The sequence below is a fragment of the Antechinus flavipes genome, chromosome 4 (genome assembly GCF_016432865.1).
Source record: "Antechinus flavipes isolate AdamAnt ecotype Samford, QLD, Australia chromosome 4, AdamAnt_v2, whole genome shotgun sequence".
In the NCBI taxonomy this organism is placed as follows: Eukaryota; Metazoa; Chordata; class Mammalia; order Dasyuromorphia; family Dasyuridae; genus Antechinus; species Antechinus flavipes.
Window position 1 is genome coordinate 67,582,234 of NC_067401.1, and position 15,895 is coordinate 67,598,128.

The 15,895-nt window shown below is 33.0% G+C and overlaps 1 protein-coding gene and 1 non-coding gene across 3 annotated transcripts in view; both read left to right on the plus strand.

Annotated features, from left to right (window-relative positions):
• PLPPR5 (phospholipid phosphatase related 5) overlaps positions 1-15,895 on the plus strand; it is a 178,837-nt gene that overhangs the window by 124,558 nt on the left and 38,384 nt on the right. For both annotated transcript variants that reach the window (XM_051993276.1, XM_051993277.1), the window contains one exon: positions 13,644-13,820. In XM_051993276.1, the coding sequence (XP_051849236.1) occupies positions 13,644-13,820 (177 nt within the window). The remainder of the gene's footprint in view (positions 1-13,643; positions 13,821-15,895) is intronic.
• On the plus strand, positions 6,556-6,657 carry LOC127563554 (U6 spliceosomal RNA). Its single transcript, XR_007954008.1, has one exon. It is a non-coding gene; the product is annotated as a U6 spliceosomal RNA (small nuclear RNA).

Genomic DNA, 15,895 nt, shown 5'->3' on the forward strand with positions numbered 1-15,895 from the left:
AAACTCAGAGGTCATAATCTTTCTACTAGATACAAGATTCTTCTTTGTTTCTTTTAAAAAATATTTTATTTTTCCTTGTCACATGCAAAAACAATTTTAACATTTTTTTTTTAAAATTTGATCTGCAAATTCCCTCTCTCTTCTCTTTCCCTCCTCTCAAAGATGGAAAGCAATTTGATATAGGTTATGCATGTTCAATCATGCAAAATTTATTTTTATATTAGTCATGTTGTAAAAGAAAGTACAAACAAAAAACTCCAAGAAAAATAAAGTTTAAAAAGTATGCTTTGATTTGCATTCAAACTCTTATCAATTCTTTCTCTAGATTTGGATAGCATTTTTCATCATAAATTCTTTAGGGTTGTCTTAAATCATTTATTGCTGAGAATTGTATTGTATTGCTGAGAATAGCTAAGTCATTCACAGTTGATCATCACATAATATTTCTGTTATTGACTACAATGTTCTCCTGATTCTGCTTACTTTACTTTGCTTCAATCCATGTGAGTCTTTCTGTTTTTCCTGAGACTATTCTATTCATTATTTCTTTTGTTACAATAGTATTCCATTATAATCATATGTCCCAGTACCTATTCAACCATTACACAATTGCTGGACATCCTCTCAATCTCCAATTCTTTGCCACCACTAAAAAGGCTACTATGAATATTTTCGGTATTATATATGTCCTTTTGTTTTTTGTCTTTATCTCTCTCGGGCATACAGGATTAGTAATGGATATTAGCCTCTTCTTTAAGACTTCCAGTGAGTGCATACTCATTACTTCCTAAAACAGCCTTTTCTGCTTTTAGATGGATCAAATTGCTTGGAAGGTTTTCTAATATCAAACCTGTCTGTCTATCATCTGCATTCATTTCTCCAAATTCTATTTTCTGGATGCTAGAAGGCTAAATAAAATGCTTCTTCCTTAGATAATCTTCAAATTGTTGAAAATAAGGCTAAAGGAAGGAAAGAAAATAAGTATTTAAGTACTTGTTACTATGTGCCAAGCTCTGTGCTAAGTGGCTTACAATTATTATGCCATTTGAGCTTTATAACAACTCTGGAAAGTGGATTATTATATTATATTGAATCCATTTTATAGTTAAGGAAGCTGAGATATATGGAGGTTGAGTGACTTACCCAGAGTTAACTAGTGTCTGAGGCCAAATTTCAACTCAGTTGATTCTAAACTTATGATTCTAAGCTTAGGAGTCAATCCCCTGTGCCATAAATTTTTAGCTATAAATTTTCATATTTTCATCCCACTCTTTCTCAGAGAACTTCAGTTTACATTTTTCCAAGATAAGCATGCTCTATTTCTCCAAATGGTCTTTATATAGCAGGGTCTCCAATTCTCCCATATTGAAAATGCTTTTCAGGCTATGTTGTAGCTTAATGTATTTCTTTCTAAAATGTATAGCTAACTCACTTTCAGAGACAGGGCCAAGATGGCTGAACCAAGGCAAAAAATTGTTTACGCTCTTTCCCAAATACTCTTAAATAATGACTCTAAAATGGCAGACCTCCCCCGTCCCAACACACACACATATACATACAAAAAAACAGAGTGAAACAATTTTACAGCTCAAGACAACTTAGAAGATTAGCAGGAAAGATCTGCCCCACATGAGTGAGAATAGATCATGGTCCAGCAAAAGTCTTTGGCACAATCTGGCCCCAGTAAACCAGGAGTAGGCCTTGGGAGCCATTGTGTCAGCAACATCAGTGGCTGCTTCTAAAGCTCTCAGCTCCCAGACAGTAAAGAGATCAGGTACCTAGTCAGAAGGAGATTGCAGGAATTTTGTTGCTAGCACTGAAGAAGGATTCTGTTGTTTTGTCCCTATTTGGATCCAGGTATCAGTAATGGGTAGTAGTCTCAGGGTGATGAAAAGCACTAGCACACCAGAGCTTGCAACCACAGTGGATTGAAGACTTTCCTCACAGTTTCAAGGCAGAAAAGAATGCATGTGGTCATTCACAGACAAGAGCATAGGTCAAGAGTGTAGTAAAAATCTTTCCTTAGATCATCCAACCTTGGAAGAACTAAAAATGTACAGATCCCTAGAAGTATCTCTGAAAACAGCTGCACAACCCCCTGAAACTTAGGATAGTGTGCCCTCCAACCAGGATATCAGAGCCATACTTTAACAAAGAGTTAAAAGTTAAGTAATAAGCTGGAAAAATGAGCAAACAATAGAAAAAAATTCTGACCATAGAAAACTATTATGGTGATAAGGAAGATCAACACACACATTCATATGAAAATAACAATGTCAAAGCTCCTACATAGAAATTTCAAGATAAAAATATGAATAGATCTCAGGCCATTAAAGAGTTTAAAAAGGATTTTGAATATGAAGTAAGATAAGTAGAGGATCAACTGGGAGGAGAAATAAGTGATGCAAGAAAATAATGAAAACTGAGTCAACAGATTGGTAAAGAATGCATCAAAAAATACTGAAATAATTCCATTTTATTTTATTTAGCCAGTAGCAGAGAGACAGCAAGTTTATTTTCATTTTCATGAAAAAAGCAGAGGTGGAGAACCTTTGTTCTATAGACTGGAACAATCCCTTCCCCATAGGACACTCATCAATATTGTGGTGAAACATTCATTGCTTGTATTTGATGCATGCGTGCGCACCACACACACACACACACACACACACACACGTGATCGTGATCAAACGAAAAAGAAGCTAGACATCATTTTTCAAGTAGTTATTAAGGAAAACTATCCTCATATTTCAGAACCAGAATGGTAAAATAGAAATTGAAAAAATCTACCAGTTACATTCTAAAAGAGACTCCAAAATGAAAACTCCCAGGAATATTATAGGCAAATTCTATATTTTCAAGTAAAGGAAAAAAATGTTGCAAGTAGCCATAAACAAGCCATCACACTTGGTCATGGTAGCACAAGATTTAGCAGCTTCTATATGAAAGAATGGGAGGATTTTGAATATGATATTCTGGAAGGCTCATGAAATAGAATTACAAAAAAGAATCATGTATCTTGCAAAACTGAGTATAATCCTTCAAGGGAAAATATATGCAATGAAATAGAGAACTTTCAAGTTTTACTGATGAAAAGATAATAGTTAAATTTGCCTTTCACATACAACACTCTATAGAAGCATAAAAAGGAAATAATAAGGGATTTAATAAGATTAAGCTTTTTACATTCCTACCTGAGAAGATGAAACTTGTAACACACACACACACACACACACACACACATATACATCCTTAAAAGGAATATATATTAGAATGAGTATATATGGATAGAGGACATAAGTGTGAGTTGAATATAAAAGCATGATATCTAAAAAAATTAAATTAATAAATAAGAGAACAATGAATAAATAAGAGAACAATAAATAAGAGAACAATGAAAAGGAACAGATAGAATGGGGTAAATTATTTCAGGTAAAAGAAACAAGAATAAGTTTTTACAATAGTGGAAGGAAAGTGGAAAGTAAGGGGGAGTGAATCTTATTCTTATCAGAATTCATTCAAAGACATAATAACAGATATCAATTGATATAGAAATCTATTTTATCCTAAAGGAAAGTAGGAGGGGAAAGAGGTAAGAGAAGAGGGATTTATAGAAAAGAGGACTAGATTGAGATGCTAGTATCACACTTATTCAATTGGCTAACAGGGCAGAAAAGAAAAATGAGAAATGGTGAAAGAGATGTGGGAAAAAATGAAAAATCAATGCATTGTTGGTAGAGTTGTAAACTGATTCAGCCATTTTGTAGAGCAAACTGGAGCTATGCTAAAAGGGCTCTAAAACCATGATACCCATTTGACTACTAGGTCTGTATCCCAAAAGAAATAAAAAACCAACAACAAGAGGACCTATATATACAAAAGTATTTATGGCATCTCTTTTGGGGAGAGCAAAAAATTGGAAATTGAGGAAATATCCATTAATTTGGGAATGGTTGAACAAATTGAGATGTGTGGAATACTTATTGTACTCTGAAAGATGACGAAGAGGATGCTCCCAGAAAAACCTGAAATGACTTATATAATGATGCAAAGTGAAATGTACTATGTATAAAGTAATAGCAATATTGTAAGATGATCAACAATGAATTCTCAGCAATTCACTGATTAAAGGCAACTCTGAAAGACTTATGATGAAAATGCCATCCATATCCAGAGAAAGAACTGATAGTGTCTGAATCCAGAATGAAGCATACTTTTTAAAAAAAAGCTTTATTTTTCTTGAAGATTTTTTTGTGTTTTCTTTTACAACATGATTATTATGGAAATATTTTGCATAACTATATTTGTATAACCTACATTGAATTGTTTGCTTTTTTAATTGGGTTGAGGAGAGAAGAAGAGAGAGAATTTGGAATTCAAAGTTTTAAAAATGAATGTTAAACATTGTTTTTATGTGTAACTGGGGAAAAATAAAATACTAAATAAATTTAATTTTTATAAAAGGAGAAAAAGAAAATGCATTTCCTGAACTGAAAACAACACCAGATTAATTCATCAGGCATTAATTAAGTGTCTGTCTGCTATGTAGTAGATATTTAACACAAAGACAAAAGAAGAGTAGCCAGTATTTAGTTAGATCTTTAAGGTTTGAATGACACATTTTACTAAGGATTTCAATTGATGCTCACAACAATCTTGCCGAGGAAGTGCTTCTTGTTGTCATCTCCACTCTATGGAAAAAGGAACTGAGTGAGACAGAAGTCATATTAGCTACTCATGATCACATAGCCAGTACACATCTGGGTCAGATCTTCCTAAATTCAACTGTAGTGTTCTATCCAAGGAGCTCCACTTCTTTGGGAAATAAAACAGGTTCATAAAATATACACAACAAGCATAAGAGGATAGTATACTAAGACAGGGACACTAATTAGGAGATGAAGTATTCTTGTTGTTCTTGTTTGTCCTTTGTTTATGAAGAGGACTACAACATCAGGGAGGTGATGCCATGATATGCAAATGAGTTGGATAGAAGTGAGAGAAAACTATGCAAAATTATCAGTTTTGCTTTCTCCTCCAGAGCCATCAAGGTGGAAAGACATAGATCAAGATGACTGGAGATGACCCTGAATGAAATCAGAGACTTTGGCCTTTTTGAGCTAAGATTTTCACCAGGTCTCAGCTTGACTGAGGCAATACCCAATCAGTGATTAAGGAAGGTTAAAAAAATGAAGCAGAGAATGGCTTCTTTTACCTTGTCAAAAAATCAGTGTAGGAGGGGAAGGCCCTCTGAATTTCTGAGCAAAACAGAAGCAATTGTTATTTACATTTACTCTGAGACAATCAGGGCTCTAAAAATGACCTAATGGAGCTTGGTCTGGAAGCTATTTTTGGTCAATCAGTGTAGCAGTTTAGGTGAAAGGTAAAGAGAGACTAAATTAGAGTGGTAACCTTGTGAGGAGGAGGAAAAGAAAGAGAAAGAAAGGGAAAGAAAAAAAGAGAGAGAAACAGAGAGACACAGAGAGACAGACAGATACAGAGAAACTTGGGTAGACAGAGACAAAGTGACACAGACAGAGAGAGAGAGAGAGAGAGAGAGAAAATAAGAGAGAAAGAAAGAAAGAGGGGGGGAGAGACAGAGAAGAGATAAGGGAGGAGAAATGAATGTGACATATGTCCTTGAATTATTATCAACAAGATTTGACAGCTCATTGTACTTGCAGGGTGAAGAGTTAAGGATTACTCTGAAATTGGTTATGGGTAATGATGCCTTTGGTAGAAATAAGGTAGTCAATGGGAATGTGTACAGAAGAGGGAAAGACAATAAGTTTTGCTAGACATGATGAGTTTAAGATACCCAGGAGTGATCCAGTTCAAATTATCAAATAGGCAGTTGAGAACATGAGGACTGGAACTCTGGAGAGAGTCTAGGGATGTGAGAGACAGAGACAGAGATTGAGAGGAGGACAGGGACATAAGATGAGGGGAAAGAGAGGAGGAGAGATATTTGATTGTAAATTGCATAGATGTAGTCTTACAGGGATAAAATCAAATAGTAGATTAAAAGGGAGAAAATGGATGTTAGAGGCCATTGTGATTATTCGAAATGGTGCAATGGTATAGTAGGAATAGGAATAGAGATAAAGTAGACTCATTATTATGGAAGTTGTATTTATAAGGCTTGATAATTGACTAGACCATAAAAGTGAGGGTGAGGGAAGAGTGAAAGATAGCACCAGGGTATAAGAAATGAGATACTGGAGGAATGGTCCTCTCACCTAAAAAAATAGTAAAGTCAAAAGAAGAATATTTAAAAAGAAATGATAATTCTTAGTTTGGGAAAGATCACATTTGAGGTTCCAGTAGCAAAGTCTGGTAGAGATGCCTTTGAAGCAGTTGGAGATATAGGTATGGAGTTTAGAAGGGAGGTCAGGCTAGAAAATTAAGAGCTAATTCCATAGGTATAGTTATAGATGGGAGGGGAAGATTGTTGGGTAAAGGAGGAAAATGATATTGCTAAGGAAGTGTGTGTGTGAGTGTGTGTGCATATATATGACCTTGATAATGTCCATCTTAAGAATTAGAAAGAAGGTACTTGCTTCAGCAGCACATGCTAAAATTGGAATGATACAAAGAAAATTAGCCTGGCCCCTATACAAGGATGACATGCAAATTTGTGAAACTTTCCATATTAAAAAAAAAATTAGGAAAAAAAACAAAAGACTAGTAAAGAAGAATATTAAGAAAGAAGACAATAATCATTTAAGTATCTACTTTGTCCAAGGCTTTACAATTATTATTTTATTTGATTCTCATAACAACCGTAATAGGTGGGTATTATTACCCCTATTTTATAATTGAGGAAACGAGATAAAGGGTGTTTAAATAACTTTGCCCAGTTATCTATGCATATGTATTGAAAATAAAAAGCTTTAGTTAAAAAAAAAAGAATTTAAATGCTAAAAAAAATTGACTTGCTCAGGATCACATAGCTAGTAAATGTCTGAGACAAGAATTGAACTCAGGTTTTCCTACTTCCAGACCACCATACACTATCCATCATGCCAGTTTGCTCTGAAAGAGAATGGTTAAAAATTTATACAAACAATAAAATATACTGTTTTGGGGGAAAATAAAAAATGTGGCCAAAGAGTGTAAAAATGTTGAACTTGAAATATAATAAAACTCCACCTTTTAAAAAATCTGGAATACTATCTAGTTTTACTTCTGTTAGTTAATAAGAAATTACTAAGTGATTATTGTTTGCCAGGCACTATGCTAAGTGCTGGGATTACAAAGAAATGCTCTCAAGGAGCTCACAGTCTAGTGGGAGAAACTTGATAAATTGGAGAGGAATCAATAGAGAGGAAGGACTAAAATGAAAGGAGATTAGGAAGGAATTCTTGTAGAAGATGAAATTTTTGCTCAGCCTTGGAGAAATCCAGAAATCAAAGATGAGGAGAATATTCCAAGCATGGAGGATAACATGTGAAAAAGCCTAGATTAGAGGAATTGAGGAAGTATAAGGAGGAGACTTGATGTTAGACTCCATGTTATATGGGGTTAGGAGGAAATTATAGGAAACCATTAGATTTTATTGAATAATAGAATATGGTTAGATCTGCATTTAAAGAAAGATGCTTTAGCAGTTGAGTGGAGGATGGAGTGGAATGTAGAGAGACAAGAAAGGGATGTTAACTGCAGGCTGTGTCGATAGGCCTGGCAAGAGGAAAAAAAGACCTGTATCAGAGTAATAGAATGTCTGAGGAGGGAAATGGACATATATGAATGAAGTCATAGAGTTAAAATCAGTAGAATTTGGCATGAGATTGGATATAAGTTATGAAAGAGAATAAGAATGTTAGCCTCAGTGAATGGGAGCATCATGATGTCCTTGTCAGTAACAAGGATGTTCAGAAGGAGAAAGAGTTTAAAGGAAAAATGATGAGTTCAGTTTGGGGCACAATGAATTGAAGATACCTATTTTGAGGTGTCAAATTAGCAGCTAGATTATGTGAGACTCGAGTTAGGAGGGAGGATAGGGCCAGATTTATTAGATCTGAGAACCATCAGAATAGAGATGATAACTGAATCCATGGGAATCAATGAAATTGCTAATGAAGTTACATAGAAACAAAAAGAAAAAGGCATAGGGGAGTGTCCTGAATGATGTCCATCACAAGTAAGAGTGTTTGGTACAGATCCAGTAAAGAGCACTGACAAGAAATGATCAGACAGGTAGAAGGAAAACTAGGATAGTGTCATAGAAACTTACAAAGAAGAGAGTAGTAAGGAGAAGAGGGAGATCAGCAGTGTTGAGGACTTCAAAGAGGCCTGAAGCATGAGAATGGAGAAAAGGCCTTTAGATTTGACAATTAAGAGATCACTGGTAACCTTAGTGAAGTTTTGATAGAAAAATGACATTGAAAACCAGACTGTAAATAGTTAAGAAGAGGGTGAAAGAAAAAGCATTTTAATATTAATATTTTTTTCTTATGTGTATGAACATATAAATTGATAAATTTCTTTCTCTAAAATTCATTTTTAGATTCTACTCAGTGTTTAATATTGTTGAGATTTTTTTCTATTTCAGTCATCCTGTGTGTTAGCTTTCATTCCCAGATTCCTTTCATCTAAAATTTGACAATGTCTTTTTTGTATCATTAAAGTCACTGATAAAAAATTTGACCAATGACAAAACCCTGAGATTTTACATTTGAAGTCTCCCTTAAAATGGGAAGTAACCCATGAATGATCCTTGCAAGCTATTCAACCAGTTCCTAATCTAATAAATTGACTGTCAGCTGGTCTATACATCTTCATCTCATACACAAAGCATGAGACAATTGTCAAATGCATTGCTAAAACCTACATTTATTCTCCCTTCATCATTCCTCTGATCTTCCAATAACCCTCTGAGGCTAGTTTGACATAACCTATTCTTGATCAAGACCTTCTGGGCTTTTTGAATGCTATTTCCTTTGCAAATCTTTACAGAACTTTCATTTAATAATGTCCAGAGTTTGCAGAATTCATCCATGTCCCTCTCCCCCAACCCAATAAGGATGTTCACTTTTTTTTTTTCAATTTTGCAGTGCTTTTCTCATGCTCAGTAATCTTTTACAGATCACTGACAGCAGTTTGGTAATGACATACTTCAATTCTTTCAGTTAATTTGCATTATTCAGTTAAAGTATATGTTTAGCATTATGACTATCATGAAGAATAATGAATATTAGAAAAGATACATCAGAGTTGAAGTTAATTTTAAAAAATTACTCAAATTTTCTCACAACTACTTTTCCATGGCTCATCTCGATGCTCTATGCTATATGATTCAAAGCCAGAAAAAAATATGATTTTCACCTCATGCTTAGTGAATATTGTAGTTATCATCATAATATATATACATATATATTTACATAAGTATAAATATACATAATTTTTTTTTCAGTTTCTTCCTTCATGGTCCATCTATGCTATACACATCTGCATCAAATTCAATTTTTTGATCACTTCCTTAATTTAGGTCAAAATATCACAGCATAAACTCAAAGGATTTCAGCAAAGAATTGGAAAAGAAGCTCCCATTTCACATAGAGGGTTGTGTTCAGAAAGTTGCATTATTCCGTGTAGATTATGAAATATTTCCACAGTTACCATATGGTGATTAAGATAAAAAGGTTTCCCTAGAAGAGTCAAACTAAATGATTTATAAATTTCATAAGAATCTAAAATGGAAAATGTAGAATAGAACTTACATGCTGCTTCTTTTCTAATCAAGTGAAGTTCTGGGTTCATGTGTTTTGACTAAGCCCAAGATAGTTAGTGGGCAAGTGATTGACAATATTGTTGAATCATCTATTTTTCAAAGCATTTTCTGAGCATAACATTAATGTCATGGTCTTTAATTTAAAATATTTCCTCAATATCAATATAGTATCCAAATTTTGCAGTCAAAACTAGCTTTTTATCATAGATAATACTATTCATCACTTCAAAAAATAAAACAGGTATGTTCCATTTTCTGTACATAGATTTGCAACAGGCCTATACATGAGAAGGCTTAACTTTATAAACTATTCAAGGAAAAAACTTATTGGATTAGGAAGAAATCAAGTTACTGATGAGTATAAAAGTTTTTAACTTCTAAACTTCATATCACTACTTCATCCTTATTACCAAATGAGAAGTCAGAGGTCTAGATAGATGTCTATTCATTATTTCTACAACTATTGCATTTTCTCCTTCATATTTGTTTTGTTGTAATTCTGACTCTGGTAAATGTTATGTATAATTAAAAGGATATAATATTTTATCATTTAAAATTAATTTTGGTCACTAAAACTAAATCTTAAAGCCATGTTACAAAGATTACAAAATACAATTAGTTTTGAACTTAAAACTTATTTTAAAATCAGCTCCTCCAAATCTAATGTTATATATAAATTCATATACTATGATTATATCCATGTTTTCCAATGCTATAATTGAAACTGATTGAAAATTGTAGTTTTCACCAAATCCCAGAACCACATTAGGACCTCAGTGGTGCTTTATGCAATTCAACCCATAACTTAGTGGAAAAAAAATCCCTTTCTGACAACTAGAAAAAGTAATCATCCAACCTCTACCTGGATAGTGTAGGGGGAATTTGATGTCTCATTAGGCAGCTCATACTTTTTTTTTCCAGTCATTTCAGTCATGTCTTCCACATTTAGTATTTTTTTTTATAGAGAAACTGGAGTGGTTGGCCATTTTCTTATGCACTTCATTTTACAGATGAAAAAAGTAAGGCAAATAGGCCTAAATTACTTGCCCTGGGTTACTCAGCTAGGAAGTATTTGAGGCCAGATTTGAACTTAGAAAGATGAGTCTTTTCAACTCCAGGTCCAGCATTCTATATAATGTGCTATTTAGCTTTACCCATTATACTTTTTTAAAAGTCTAATTGTTAGAAAGTTGTTTCCCCCCTTCATAATGAGGGAAAATGTGCCTCTCATTAATTTTATCTGTTACTCCTAACTTTGTCCTTTGAAACAAACTCATTGAATAATAGAATCAAGATAAAAAATATGTCAACAGAATGGAATGATGAATCAAGTCCAACAACATGATATTTAACAGAGATAAATAGAAATTGCTATACATGATTCAAAGAATCAACTATACAAATACAGGTTTCATTCTTTACATCTGCCTCTATCCCTAGTATCTAGGACATTGTCACAGAATAGGCACTTAATAAGTATTTGTTGATTGATTGAAAATTTACTTCCACAAGAGTTTTTGTAATAAAAAATGAAAATATCATTAGCCTAAAAATTCAATAAGAGGGGACAATGTGATATGGAAATCTTTAAGAAGAAGAAGAAGAAGAAGAAGAAGAAGAAGAAGAAGAAGAAGAAGAAGAAGAAGAAGAAGAAGAAGAAGAAGAAGAAGAAGAAGAAGAAGAAGAAGAAGAAGAAGAAGAAGAAGAAGAAAGAAAGTAAATTTTAACTGCAGTAGAAGAGTATTCAAAGCAAGGAAGATAACAATTCTGCTTATCATTCCCTATTTGGTATATTCTATTTGATCATTGACACTAGATTTAATTAAGAAATAAATTAGTAGAATACAGTGACCAGAATGACAAATGTACTTAAAATAACTCAGTACAAAAAATTGTTGAAGGAACCAGGAATGTTTAATTAAGAAAAGAAAATATCTAGGAAAACACATGACTCTTGTCTGCAAATATTTAAATGGTCATCATGTGGAGGAAAAATTAAATCAGATTTGTTCTATTTGGTTTCATCTTATTAGATTTGGACTCTCATTCTAGCCCGAGGAAATCTCTCTTTATAAAAAAGGCCTGATTCTGTCATTTAATGTATTTGTTATTCTTTCCATTTTTGTTGCATCTATAAATTTAATAATTTAGTCATTTACTACTTCATCAAATTTATTGAAAAAAATATTGACCCAAAAGAGGATAAAGAAAAGAGTGCTCTGTTGTTCCACTAAAGACCTTCTCTCAGATTATTTCAGTCATTAATAACCATGCTTTGGCACCAGATAGTCAATTCTTAATCTACCTAACAATACTATTATCTATCTCATTTCTCTTAATCTTATCTAAAAGAACTTCATAATTAAGTGATTGACAAAGTAAATGTTGTGCCTTATTGTCAATCTTGTCTTCTGGTTTTGTAGTTTATCAGTTAGTTAATCAATCACTAAACATTTATTAAGTACCTACTATATGCTAGGGACTTGGATAACTACTTGGAATGCAAAAAAGAGGCAAAAGACATCCTTATACTCAAGGAATTTACAATCTAATCAGATTCATCTAATTATTTAGTTCATTTTGATTTTCTCCCTGTTTAATCTGTCTGAAATATACTTCTTACCACAGTTTTGCTTCATTTTTTTAAGCCATTGATTTTTTCACAAACGTTTCCAGATTCCCTCTTTAGAATAGTATTTTTTGATGCATAGTATTATTCTATCACCATGTTGTCCAATATTTTTGATATAATATACCTTTGCCAATGTGCATTTTTAACTTATGCATAATGTTGGATTCAGTACCATATGAGGATCAGTTGAAAAAAGTGGGAATGGAAAGGAAAGCCTTGAAGGGATATGACAGCTGATTATAAAAATTGGAAGGCATGTGATGTGAAAGAGAGATTAAGATCGACCTACTTATACCTGAGATATAGAAAGATATAATCAGAAAGACCCTTCATTTCCAATCAAAGAACCTCAGCTTGAATTTTGGTCTTGCTGCTTACTGTTGGTGTGACCTTGGCCAATATATTTATGTTTTCTAGGCTTCAATTTTCTCATCTGTAAAATGAAGGGTTTGTACTTTTGAGATCCATTCCAGTCCTTGATCAAAGATCCTATAATCCTTCAAGAATAGAGATAGCAAAGCATTACAGTGAGTTATCTTTAAAATGTGTACAAGATAAAAATAAGCGAATTTAGGCTTAATATCAAGAAACATTTCCTAACAATTGTAGTTTCAGAAAAGTGAGATCAACTGCCTTGGAACCTTGATATCACTCTCTCACTTGAGGTCTTTAAGCAAATGTTATATGATCACAAATTTGGTATGATATTTGTGTCTTGCTCAGATAAAGTTTTGACTAAATAGTTGGTTGGACTCTGAAGTCAATTCCAGCTTTCAGATTCCATTATTTTGTCCATTCTGAATATGAATACTGTATAGACATGGATTATTAATTAAAATATTGGGTTAAAGAAGGTTATCAGTAGGTAAGTAAAATTAAATTATTCCTAATCATTTCATCTATACTTTTATGGTTAATTTCATTAAAATAGCAATAAGCTTAATTAAACTGATGTTAGTCACACATGGACATATTGATACACTATCCACACATATTTTTTCATAGAGCATACATAAGAAATAAAGTAGTTTACTAGAAAGATGACTGGATCCAAAGTCCAGAGATCTGAGTTTAGAACCCAGTTCTTTAACTTCGTTCTTCACCTTGGGCAAGTAATAACTTTTCTAGGTCTCCATTGCCTCATCTGTGAAATGACAGGGCTGTTTTATGTGACTGCTAAACTCCCTTCTACTCTGAATTAATGATAATTTGACAGAAATGTATTAGATTGGCATATAGACTGCTTAGTATCTTGTCCTTTTCCGTTTGTCATTTCAGATGTACATTACCAACACAATAAAAGCCAAAGGAACAAGACTTGCTAAACCAGTTCTATGCTTGGGCTTAATGTGTTTGGCCTTTCTTACTGGACTCAACAGAGTAGCAGAATATCGAAATCATTGGTCAGATGTGATAGCAGGTTTTCTTGTTGGAATATCTATAGCAGTATTTTTGGTGAGTACTTGAGGCTGATTTTGATTGCATTGCATTGAGGCAAGTGAACTTGCATTATCCATTTTGAGAAAATGAGTGTGTAAAAGCTATACTAATTCTCACTATTGTGTGTAGAAATTAAATGGGACCCATGTATAGTATTCCCCTCATTATCTCTGATGAAGGTTAAATGGCATTTCTAAATTACATGATTATGAATGTTTCCTGAAACCCACTTTCTACATAAAATGAACTTATGCTTGCATAATCCTTGAAAATGGGACAGACCTAGGAATTCATGAAATCTAAACCGATATTATTCTCCTACAGGTACAAAGCATCCTGGTTGTAATGGACAGAATACTGGACCTAGAGGCAAAATAAGGATAATAATACTTATATAATCCAACTCATGGGGATAGTGTGAGGAAAGTACTTTGCCAAGTGCAAATTATTATATAAATGTGAGCTGCTATTATTGTTATTTTTAAAATTCAGTTTTATCTTATTTCTAACTCTCAGATCTATGACATGATTCAATTTCTTTCATTTATAAAGGGCTTCATTAGACCCGAAAGTACAAAAATAAAAGTAAATTTTAAAGAGGAAGCTATTGGGCACAGTGGCAAGAACTTTGAATTTGGAGTCAGGAAGTCCTGAGTGCAATTTCTGCTTCAGCCTATTAAGAGATGTGTGCTCCTAAGCAAGTCTGTCTGACTTGGTTTTCTATCTCTAAAACAGAAAGAATCGTAGTATCTACTTTAAAGTGTTACTGTAAGATTCAAATAACAGTCAAAGCACTTTCCAAACCTGAATATACTATATAAATCCTATATTAATAATTGTGATGTGATTATTAATGAGACCCTTCCCTCAAGGGCTGTACTGGAGAAATATATATTTTTCCTCAAATAGATAAATACAAAACCTATTCAATACAATAAAAAGTAAATTCACAAGGAGTTTAATGTGCTAATAGTGGGAAGGATATGGAAAGTGTTTGTATAAGAAGAGATGTGACTTGTTTTGAATGAATAAGTACTATGGAAATAGGGTGATACATAAAATGCTATTTGATTTATTATTAAAAGAGTCATAATAAACCTGGAAAATTAAGAAAGTTTTTATAGAAAAAGCAATTCATTTCATGGTAGATGATAAAATAATTTTCAAAAAAAATTTATGCATATGAATAGGGTGAATAAGTTAGAAAGGGAGTGCATTCCAGATTAAGGGGACTCTCAGTAAAAGGCACTGATAGAGAAGGGAATGAAATGTTATATACTAGCAACAGTTAATAAACTACCTTCTTTAGAATAAAATGTGCATGAAGAGCAATAATGTGAAATAAAAGGCATGCATAATGGTTAAATAGAAAAATAATTGAGTCAAAAGTAAAAAAACTCTAATATGTCTAGTAATAATAATAGCTATCATTTATACAGCTCTTTAATGTTTGCTAAATGCTTTACCAAAGCTATCACATTTTATCCTCACAATGTTTCTATTAAATCAATACTTTTAGTACTCTCACTTCAGATATGAGGAAATTGAGGCAAACACAGATGAAATGACTTGTTCAGGATCACACAGTAAACAATGCCCCAAATCATATTTTAAGTCATTTCTCACACTCCAGATTCAAGACTAAAAACTATGCTCCCTAGTGAACTGGTTTTCACTTGATATATGATGACTGATTCCTCCAAGGCTCAGTTTCTTCATGTGTAAAATGAAGTGGTTAGTTCAAATGGATTCCAGTGTCCAGTCTGGCTCTAATATATCTAAGATCCTATAAAACAATTTTTAAAAATAATTTCAAAGAGAGGAAAGCTTGATTCTTTAGGCTAGCTTGTCTCCTGAAGAATCCATATGACACAAACAGTACTTTGGAAGCTTCTTGTAAACAAATATTTAAAATCCACTGTGATATTTAATATTTTTAAAAAGCCTGGAGTAAATGCTTTTATATCACAAATGTTCTTTTCCATATAACTTATTTTGGTAACTATAATTTTTGTATTTTAGGCATTTCTCAAAGTGGACCCCATCTGTTTCCATTGACTACCACTAAATGTTTATCCCTAAAGCAATGA